Here is an 11,455-nt window from a genome sequence, read left to right as displayed (position 1 = left end):
ATATATTGACCAAAGGAGTTCACTCTAAGTCGTGCTTCACTATCCTTTAAGAACAAAGGTATGGAAAGTCCTAATCTAGGCTAGGTAAGGATAATGTGGCTAACAAAGAAAATAGGGGTTGACAAGGCTCAAAATGTGACGACCCGTCCCGAAATAACATTTTCATATGTGTGAAGCGTGTCTAATTACCCTAAATCTTTATTAAAGTTGGATGGAAGAGACGTTTTCGGCCGTTTATGATGATTAAGAATGATTAAGTTTCACTGTGCACACACGGATTGCACAGGAAACCTTACCTTTTCTTTTTTTTCTTTTCCGTGATTTCCTCTCATTTGTCCCTCACTCTCTCTTTTTCCCTCAGCTCCCTCAAACTCACTCAACTCTCATCTCTCCCGTCAAGCTCAAGCTCTCATTCTCTTTCTCTCTCAAAAACCCACGGCCAAAACAACAAGTTCATCAAAACTTCACAGATTGACGAAACAAAAATCACCATCTTCTTCGTTTCGACGATACGAGTCCAACCATACCAATTTCAGGTAAGAACTATAACGTTTTCACGTCGAAAATACGAACTCCGGTTTGGGTACTATTCATCAACTTTTTATTGGTTGATTTTTAGGACTTTTCAAACTTATAGGAAGCTTCTTGAGGTCCTAAGGAGGCTTGGAGTAGTTTGTTGGAAGTGTTTGGACGTAAGAACACGGAGAACGACAAGTTCAAAGTTTGGCCGGAGCTTTCGGGGCTTTTTCTGGTGAATACACGCCGAGTTAGGGGTCAAGGCAGGTATGGATGTGTTCATCTCGTCAATACCTTCATTTTGATATAAAGTACGTCGAAAATGGTTAAGAAATGAAGAAGTTATGACACTTTGAAGTTTACCCAGAAATTCCGGCAAAACACCCACCTCCTCCGAAACCAGTCCGGCGACGCTAGGAAGAAGACGCGCGCGTGGGCAGCGCGTGAACAGGGCGCGTGGGGGCGCGTGAGAGCTCCAAATTGAGTTCTGAAAATTGTCACGTGTTCGTGACGTCGTGTAGATCATCGTGGTATATTCACACACCCAATTTGAGCAACGTATGAGGAAGTTATTGACAAATGTTTGTGTGTGCGTTTAAATGATGATTTTATAATTATTCTTTTATAGGTGAAAATTATACAGACGAAGAACGTAACCAATCTAGGCGAGGAGGTTACGAACCGGCTACTTATCAGTGAGTGGGCAATTATTTTTCAGTATATATATACGTATACTTAACGTATTTCCCAGAAAACGTATTTTAAAAGAAATACGATTTAAGTAACTTATCATGTATGCATCATATTTTAGAATGTGCATTACTATAATTGTGTATATTGTTGCATGGTGCTGAGAAGGCCCAGGTAAGTTACATGTGAGTACATATGATTGATATACCTATAAAATACGTATAATATACATTTGAAATACGTGAGTATATACATTTGATATATGTATGAAATACCTTTGAAATACATTTGATATACGTACGAAATACATTTGATAAACGTATGAAATACGTTTGGAATACGATTGAAATACTATGGAAATACAAATGAAATATGATTGAGATATCATTGGAATATGATTGAGTTATGATTGAAATATGATGAATTATACGATTGTGATATGATTGAAATATGATTGAGATATAATTGAGATGCGATTGTGACATGATCGAGATATGTTTGTGATATGATTGAGATATAATTGAGATACGATTGAGATATTATGCTGATAACGATCATGAGATATGATTGAGATATGAAGAATGATATGATAGAGATGTGATTGAAAGCTCATTTACTTGCACACGTATATTAGTGCTCCCGCCTAGAGATAGAGGCACAGCCTTCATGTGTATGTTCACCTCCCGCACCGCATGCTCGCCTTGGATCCAAGTTAGGTGCACAGCCTGTCGTATAGACCACTTATGTGGGTTCGACTTGTAGGTGACCTGCGATTTATCGCACAGTTTCACGTGATTGTAGCACTAGAGCATACTATGATATATACGATGATGAATTGCAGACCACGTGAGGTGGTATTGATTGTGTGCAGATTATACATATATATACATGATGAGATGAGATGATTATGAGCTATATATGCAGCCAAGGGCTGAGTTGATTATGATGATAGAGTATGAATTATGTTTATAGCCGAGCGTTGAATTGATTATATGTTATTCCCTCAGATTCACATAGGAATGTTGAGCATTCAGTTATGATATTTGGCATGACATACATTCATATTGTTCAGCATGATTTGATATATATTACGTATATGATTATATACTTTACTTCTGGAAAACTATACTTCTTTTATGGCGAGGGGTTAGTATATTCAAAAGAGAAAAGAAGGTTTTGAATACGTTCATTTTGCTGACCCACTCAACTTTGTTTTGCGCCCCTCCAGGTTCTAGGTAGCGTTTATCGGTGAGTCTCGAGGTGTCCAGCTGAAAGTTCTGACAAACCACCACTCATGTAGGATCATCGTCGAGTGTTGTTAAATATGTACATCTTATGTTTGACTGCACTTAGACTTTGTGCTCTGGTTGTGTAATCACACTTAAACTTTCTTTAGAACCTATCGTATTTGGTTTTAATTAGTCGTACTTTTCTTATAAAATATCGCTTCCGCACAGCGCACATGGCTACGTCACGCTCACGTGACGGCCAGCATGCCTTGACTTCGGTCGGGGTGTGTCAGTTTGGTATCAGAGCTCTAGGTTGCAGTCCTGCATATTTTGTGAAATTCCCTAATTCTTTCTGGTGTTTTCTGTCAGAACTATGCCGCCTCGTAGAAATCCACGAAATTCTTCTGAGCCTGGTTTTCCCGATATCTCTCAATTAGGGGAAGCCATAGCTGATGCCATTCAAGCTTCACTTCGCCCTCCTCCGAAAACTCCTTTAGAGTCAGTGTACAACTTGAAATTACCTACTTTTAGGGGTGATGAAGGACATGAAGGGTCCGAGCGTTGGCTTGAGCATGTAGAGAAAACTTTTCGAGTTATGCAGAGTCAAGGTAATCTTCCTACTGAAAGGTGGGTTGAGACTACCACTTGGTTTCTAAGTAAAGAAGCTGCATCTTGGTGGGAACAGGAATCTCAAGGATGGTCACCTGAAGAGGTAGCACACTGGAAGAATTTTAAGGATTCGTTCTATAAGAGGTTTATTCCTCCAGCCTATCTTGATCGGAAGAAGCAGGAATTCGTCAGTTTGAAGCAAAGAAAGATGTCTGCTAATGAGTACTATCGGAAATTTACTGACTTGTCTCGATATGATTATGATATTGCTGCTAATCCTGTTGAGATGCTCAGACATTTCAAGAGGGGTACTAAAAAGAAGTGGCATTCCATGGCTACTATTGCAAACTGTACCACTTATCAGGAATTTTATGAAGTTCTGTTGAATGTTGAGGATTCGGAGAATTTACCCAGTGACAGTGAAGAAGAAGAAGAAAAAGACAAGAATCAGAGGCGAAATGATAAGGTTAAAAGTCAGCTGTATCAGGGACCTAAGAAAGCCCAAAGTTTCAAAAGAAATGGTATGGGTTCAAGTTCTTCTAGTGGAGGTTTCAGTTTCTCAGATCAGCGGCGAGGAGGTAGATTTTCTGGAGGCCCTAAATTCCAGGGACAGAGAAATTTTGGTGGTTCTGGAGGTTCAGGCGTTCCTCTTTGCCGAAGGTGCAATAATCGACACTTTGGAGGATGTCGTCAAGGTAACAATGGGTGTTTTAATTGTGGTCAGATGGGACATATGGCTAAGTATTGTCCTCAAAGCCAGCAGAGATTTCAACAGCCTTTTGTGCCCCAGCCAGCTCCGACTCAACAATTTTCCGGACCTGGTGGTTTCACTCAGATGGGTCGTGGTATCGCTTATCACCTTCAAGGGGATTCAGTTTCTTATCCCTCAGGACAGTATCAATATCCTCAGGACCCTTACCAGCAGAATCGTTTTGGTCAATCTTCAGAAGGTTATATGCCTTATCAGCAGAACAACTTTGGTCAGCAGTTCTTAGCTAGTGGATCGCAGTGGCAGCCAGGAGGACAACCACAGCAGTCAGATATGGTTGCTAGTAGTGGTGGACCATTTAGGCAGCCCATTCAGTCCGGTCAGGGACGTGGTTCACAGGGCAGAGGTGTTCATGCCAGCAGAGGTCGAGGAGGAAGACAGCAAGCCCAAGGACGTATCCACAACATTTCTCTGCAGGATACTCAGAATAATCCTGACTTGATCATGGGTACGTTAAATATTCTTGGTTATCGTGCTAAAGTGTTGATTGATTGTGGTGCTACACATTCAGTAATTTCTCATATATTTGCTCAATTCACTCCACCTCGATCTACGCCTCTAGGGTTTGAGTTAGAGTTTGCTATGCCTAGAGGGGAAAGATGTTATGTGGATTGTGTATATCCAGGGTGTCCAGTGATGGTCGAGAATGTAGTTATGTCAGCTAATCTTGTCCCGTTAGATATTGTAGATTTCGATGTGATATTAGGCGCGGATTGGTTGCATTTCAATCGTGCCCAAATTGATTGTTACTGGAAAACAGTGACTTTCCATCGTCCTGGATTACCTGAAGTTACATTCGTAGGTGAGCCTAGTGGATTAAGGCATGAAGTTATTTCAGCTGTGAGAGCTGAAAGATTGTTAGCAAAAGGTTGTCAAGGGTACTTGGCTCATGTGATATTAGATGATGTTACTCCTAGTAGTGTGGAAGAAGTGGGAGTAGTCAGACATTTTCCTGACGTATTTCCGGATGATTTACCTGGATTGCCGCCTGATAGAGATGTCGAATTCACTATTGACTTGCTTCCTGGTACAAATCTTATTTCCTTAACTCCTTATCGTATGGCTCCTACCGAGTTAAGAGAATTGAAGATTCAATTGCAAGAATTGATTGATAAAGGCTTCATTCAACCTAGTACTTCACCCTGGGGAGCTCCAGTTCTGTTTGTAAGAAAGAAGGACGGAACCTTGAGGTTATGCATCGATTACCAGCAATTGAATCGGGTGACGATTAAAAACCGTTATCCATTGCCGCGTATCGACGATCTATTTGATCAACTTCGAGGTGCCTGTGTATTCTCAAAGATCGACTTAAGGTCGGGTTACTATCAGTTGAAGATTAAGAGTGACGATGTTTACAAAACGGCTTTTAGAACTCGTTATGGTCATTATAAGTTCCTGGTGATGCCGTTTGGATTGACGAATGCACCAGCAGCTTTTATGGCTTTGATGAATAAAGTATTCCAGCAATACTTGGATAGATTTGTCATTGTTTTTATCGATGACATTCTGGTGTATTCCAAGTCGGAAGCAGATCATATTCAACATCTTACTCTGGTGTTGGAGAAATTGAGAGAGCATCGGTTGTATGCTAAGTTTAGCAAGTGCCAATTTTGGTTAAATGAAGTGGCACTCTTGGGACATGTCATATCAGCTCAGGGTATTCTGGTAGACCCTCAGAAGATAGCAGCTGTGGAGAATTGGGAACAGCCACGAACAGTCACCGAGGTACGAAGTTTCCTTGGCTTAGCAAGTTACTATTGACGGTTTGTTAAGAATTTCTCAGTTATCGTTTTACCACTTACCAAGTTGACTAGAAAGGAAGTCAAGTTTGAGTGGGATAGTAAGTGTGAGCAGAGTTTTCAGCAACTTAAGCATTGTCTCACTCATGCACCTGTTTTGGCACTTCCTGACGACGGTGGTAATTTCGAGATTTACAGCGATGCTTCGTTGAATGGCCTGGGATGTGTGTTAATGCAGCATAGTAGAGTGATTGCTTATGCTTCACGTCAGTTAAAGCCTCATGAAAAGAATTACCCTACTCATGATTTGGAATTAGCAGCCATTATATTTGCCTTGAAGATTTGGAGACACTATCTTTATGGAGAAAAGTGTAAGATTTTTACGGATCACAAGAGTCTTCAGTACATTTTCACGCAGACAGAGCTTAATCTTAGGCAACGAAGGTGGTTAGAGTTGCTTAGCGATTATGATTGCACGATTGAGTATCATCCTGGTCGTGCTAATGTGGTGGCTGATGCCTTGAGTAGGAAATCCCAAAGTCGGGTTAACGCTTTGTATGCTTCTCGTGTTCCTCTTCTTGCAGATTTGAGGTCCACTGGAGTGGAATTGGGATTGAAGGAACAAGAGGAAATGGTGGTAGGACGAGAAGAAGCCTTACTTGCTAGTTTCCAAGTTAGGCCTATTTTGATGGATCGTATACTTGAAGCTCAAGGAAGTGACGAAGAAGTTCAGAGTTTAATCCTTGCAGTTTCTCAAGGAAAGAAGAAAGATCTCAATGTTCGTGAATTTGATGGCATGCTTATGCAGGATAAGCGGATGTACGTGCCAAATAATGCGGATTTGAAGAAAGAGATTCTTGATGAAGCGCATATTTCAGTATATGCAATGCATCCAGGAGGCACTAAGATGTATCATACCATTAGACCATTTTACTATTGGCCAGGTATGAAAAGAGAAATTGCAGAGTATGTCAGTAGGTGTGCAGTTTGTCAGCAGGTCAAAGCTGAAAGGAAGAAACTGTTTGGTTTGATGCAACCGCTTCCCGTTCCACAGTGGAAATGGGAAAACATCACTATGGATTTTGTGTACAAGCTTCCTCGTACACGGAACGGTTATGATGGCGTTTGGGTGATTGTAGACCGACTTACTAAGTCAGTGCACTTTATTCCAGTGAGAGAAAAGTATTCTCTGAATAAATTGGCTGAGCTGTTTATCACTAAGATTGTGAAGTATCATGGGGTTCCAGTGAGTATTGTTTCGGATCGAGATCCTAGATTCACTTCTAAGTTTTGGACAGCTTTTCAGGAAGCTCTTGGTACGAGATTGCTTTATAGTACGACATATCATCCCCAGACAGATGGTCAGTCTGAGAGGACCATACAGACTTTGGAAGATATGTTAAGATCTTCTGTAATGCAGTTTGGCGATGATTGGCATGCAAAGTTGGATTTAATGGAGTTTGCTTATAATAACAGTTACCATTTCAGCATCGGGATTGCACCGTTTGAAGCTCTATATGGAAAGTCGTGTCGTACTCCTCTATGTTGGTCAGAGGTCAGTGAAAGAGTTTTGGTGGGCCCTGAGATAGTGGAGGAGACTACTCAGAATGTCCAAGTGATTAAGTCTAACTTGAAAGCGGCCCAAGATCGGCAGAAGAGTTTAGTGGACAAGCATGCTACTGATCGAGTGTATGAAGTTAATGATTGGGTATTCTTGAAGCTATCGCCTTGGAAGGGAGTTGTAAGGTTCGGGAAAAAGGGTAAGCTAAGCCCTAGGTATATCGGACCTTATCAAATCACCGAGCGAGTTGGTGAAGTTGCTTACAGGCTTAAGTTGCCTTCAGAACTGTCTAAAGTGCATAATGTATTTCATGTTTCGATGCTTCGTCATTACATTGCAGATCCATTGCATGTAATTCCAATTCAACCTTTGGAGATTAGCCCGGATTTGACTTATGATGAAGAACCAGTGACTATCTTGGATTGGAAAGAGAAAGTTCTGAGAAATAAGACGGTGCAGTTGGTAAAAGTATTGTGGAGGAACCACTCGGTGGAAGAGGCTACTTGGGAAACAGAGGATCGGATGAGAGAGATGTATCCGAGATTGTTTTATGACTATTAGTGTTGTATTTTGATTATGTAAATTTCGGGGACGAAATTTCTATAAGGAGGGTAGGTTGTGACGACCCGTCCCGAAATAACATTTTCATATGTGTGAAGTGTGTTTAATTACCCTAAATCTTTATTAAAGTTGGATGGAAGAGACGTTTTCGGCCGTTTATGATGATTAAGAATGATTAAGTTTCACTGTGCACACATGGATTGCACAGGAAACCTTACCTTTTCTTTTTTTTCTTTTCCGTGATTTCCTCTCATTTGTCCCTCACTCTCTCTTTTTCCCTCAGCTCCCTCAAACTCACTCAACTCTCATCTCTCCCGTCAAGCTCAAGCTCTCATTCTCTTTCTCTCTCAAAAACCCACGGCCAAAACAACAAGTTCATCAAAACTTCACAGATCGACGAAACAAAAATCACCATCTTCTTCGTTTCGACGATACGAGTCCAACCATACCAATTTCAGGTAAGAACTATAACGTTTTCACGTCGAAAATACGAACTCCGGTTTGGGTACTATTCATCAACTTTTTATTGGTTGATTTTTAGGACTTTTCAAGCTTATAGGAAGCTTCTTGAGGTCCTAAGGAGGCTTGGAGTAGTTCGTTGGAAGTGTTTGGACGTAAGAACACGGAGAACGACAAGTTTAAAGTTTGGCCGGAGCTTTCGGGGCTTTTTCTGGTGAATACACGCCGAGTTAGGGGTCAAGGCAGGTATGGATGTGTTCGTCTCGTCAATACCTTCATTTTGATATAAAGTACGTCGAAAATGGTTAAGAAATGAAGAAGTTATGACACTTTGAAGTTTACCCAGAAATTCCGGCAAAACACCCACCTCCGGCAAAACAAGTCCGGCGACGCGAGGAAGAAGACGCGCGCATGGGCAGCGCGTGAACAGGGCGCGTGGGGGCGCGTGAGAGCTCCAAATTGAGTTCTAAAAATTGTCACGTGTTCGTGACGTCGTGTAGATCATCGTGGTATATTCACACACCCAATTTGAGCAACGTATGAGAAAGTTATTGACAAATGTTTGTGTGTGCGTTTAAATGATGATTTTATAATTATTCTTTTATAGGTGAAAATTATACAGACGAAGAACGTAACCAATCTAGGCGAGGAGGTTACGAACCGGCTACTTATCAGTGAGTGGGCAATTATTTTTCAGTATATATATACGTATACTTGACGTATTTCCCAGAAAACGTATTTTAAAAGAAATACGATTTAAGTAACTTATCATGTATGCATCATATTTTAGAATGTGCATTACTATAATTGTGTATATTGTTGCATGGTGCTGAGAAGGCCCAGGTAAGTTATATGTGAGTACATATGATTGATATACCTATAAAATACGTATAATATACATTTGAAATACGTGAGTATATACATTTGATATATGTATGAAATACCTTTGAAATACATTTGATATACGTACGAAATACATTTGATATACGTATGAAATACGTATGGAATACGATTGAAATACTATGGAAATACAAATGAAATATGATTGAGATATGATTGGAATATGATTGAGTTATGATTGAAATATGATGAATTATACGATTGTGATATGATTGAGATATAATTGAGATGCGATTGTGACATGATCGAGATATGTTTGTGATATGATTGAGATATAATTGAGATACGATTGAGATCATGAGATTTGATTGAGATATGAAGAATGATATGATAGAGATGTGATTGAAAGCTCATTTACTTGCACACGTATATTAGTGCTCCCGCCTAGAGATAGAGGCACAGCCTTCATGTGTATGTTCACCTCCCGCACCGCATGCTCGCCTTGGATCCAAGTTAGGTGCACAGCCTGTCGTATAGACCACTTATGTGGGTTCGACTTGTAGGTGACCCGCGATTTATCGCACAGCTTCACGTGATTGTAGCACTAGAGCATACTATGATATATACGATGATGAATTGCAGACCACGTGAGGTGGTATTGATTGTGTGCAGATTATACATATATATACATGATGAGATGAGATGATTATGAGCTATATATGCAGCCAAGGGCTGAGTTGATTATGATGATAGAGTATGAATTATGTTTATAGCCGAGCGTTGAATTGATTATATGTTATTCCCTCAGATTCACATAGGAATGTTGAGCATTCAGTTATGATATTTGGCATGACATACATTCATATTGTTCAGCATGATTTGATATATATTACGTATATGATTATATACTTTACTTCTGGAAAACTATACTTGTTTTACGGCGAGGGGTTAGTATATTCAAAAGAGAAAAGAAGGTTTTGAATACGTTTGTTTTGCTGACCCACTCAACTTTGTTTTGCGCCCCTCCAGGTTCTAGGTAGCGTTTATCGGTGAGTCTCGAGGTGTCCAGCTGAAAGTTCTGACAAACCACCACTCATGTAGGATCATCGTCGAGTGTTGTTAAATATGTACATCTTATGTTTGACTGCACTTAGACTTTGTGCTCTGGTTGTGTAATCACACTTAAACTTTCTTTAGAACCTATCGTATTTGGTTTTAATTAGTCGTACTTTTCTTATAAAATATCGTTTCCGCACAGCGCACATGGCTACGTCACGCTCACGTGACGGCCAGCATGCCTTGACTTCGGTCGGGGTGTGTCACAAAAGGGCTAATCCTACAATACATATGAAAAGGGATAGGCTTTTTGGCTTTGGCTTGACTAACAACTTCATCTTATTGTATGTTATGCAATCAATACCATGCTTTGAATGAAATGGGCATGAGTTCTAGTATTTGGAACTATAATGATATGCATTCCAAGTAGCAACCAAGCAAAGAATGATGAGATCATGCAACGACTTTAGAAAATAAGAAATCACAGATTATACTCTCCAAAGAACGTTATAGGCTCAAGTCTCTCAAGGATGTAGCTTTAGTTTGAGTTTCTTCCTTCAAGCATGTTACAAAAACTGATTTTCTCTTTGTAATTACATGTGAATTCATAAGCTATAACCATAACCAAGCATAAACCAAAGCATAAATCAACTTCCAGCCATGTTTACAACATTCTTTAATAGTCATGCAATTAAAAACCAAATCCTCATCATTGTGTTGGAAGGTATCCTAAGACACAAACAAACACACAAAAACAACTTAAAAACAACTCTTTTTGGATTTTTCAAAACTATTTTGTAATTTTTTTTGGACATTTTCGGATTTTCTGATCAAAAGACATGAAAACACTTAAAAACACTCTAAAAACACTTAAAAACAGTGAGAAACAACATTATAAGTGATAGGTGATAAAATCCCACGAAATTCATGTAAAAACATGCAAAAACAACTTGTTTACCCCCCCCCCCCCACACTTAAATCAAACATTGTCCTCAGTGTTTCAAACAAAGACTCACATCCAAACAAACAATATAAACGAACTAACATGACAAAATAAAAATAATAAAGAGATAGAGATTGAGGAATGCAAATCTGATTTTGTAGCATGAATTGGTGAATTGCCCAAATCCTCTCTAGTTGAATGCATGGGTTGCCTCCCAAGAAGCGCTTGCTTTAACGTCGTGCAGCCGGACGAACATTCTTCTTATCCTCACTTGGAGCCCAGGGCATGAAGGGTGATGTCCTCCACAACTTGCCCTTCAACATTTGCATAATAGGGCTTCAAACGATGCCCATTCACCTTGAATTCTTGGCCATTCCTCAAGCTTTGGATTTAAACTGCGCCATGTGGAAAAATATTAGTAACAACAAAAGGTCCAATCTACTTAGAACGTAACTTACTAGGAAATAAACAAAGGCGAGAATT

At 39.9% G+C, this 11,455-nt stretch overlaps 1 protein-coding gene and 1 long non-coding RNA gene across 2 annotated transcripts; both read left to right on the top strand.

The window, feature by feature from the left end:
• Positions 1 to 886: 886 nt before the first annotated feature.
• LOC137730662 (uncharacterized) lies at positions 887 to 3,032 on the top strand. Its single transcript, XR_011068201.1, has 3 exons — positions 887 to 1,046; positions 1,145 to 1,211; positions 2,435 to 3,032. It is a non-coding gene; the product is annotated as an uncharacterized lncRNA (long non-coding RNA).
• On the top strand, positions 3,031 to 5,574 carry LOC137732837 (uncharacterized). The gene has a single exon (XM_068472097.1). The coding sequence runs from the start codon at positions 3,031 to 3,033 to the stop codon at positions 5,572 to 5,574; it is 2,544 nt and encodes an 847-aa protein (XP_068328198.1).
• Positions 5,575 to 11,455: the final 5,881 nt, after the last annotated feature.

Source organism: Pyrus communis, chromosome 4 (genome assembly GCF_963583255.1).
Source record: "Pyrus communis chromosome 4, drPyrComm1.1, whole genome shotgun sequence".
NCBI classification, from domain to species: domain Eukaryota; kingdom Viridiplantae; phylum Streptophyta; class Magnoliopsida; order Rosales; family Rosaceae; genus Pyrus; species Pyrus communis.
Note: the sequence above shows the minus strand (reverse complement) of the source record. Positions and strands in the feature narration are given on the sequence as shown.

Coding starts and splice junctions, on each gene's coding strand:
- LOC137732837 (XM_068472097.1), top strand. CDS start 3,031: ATGCAGAGTCAAGGTAATCTTCCTACTGAAAGGTGGGTTGAGACTACC.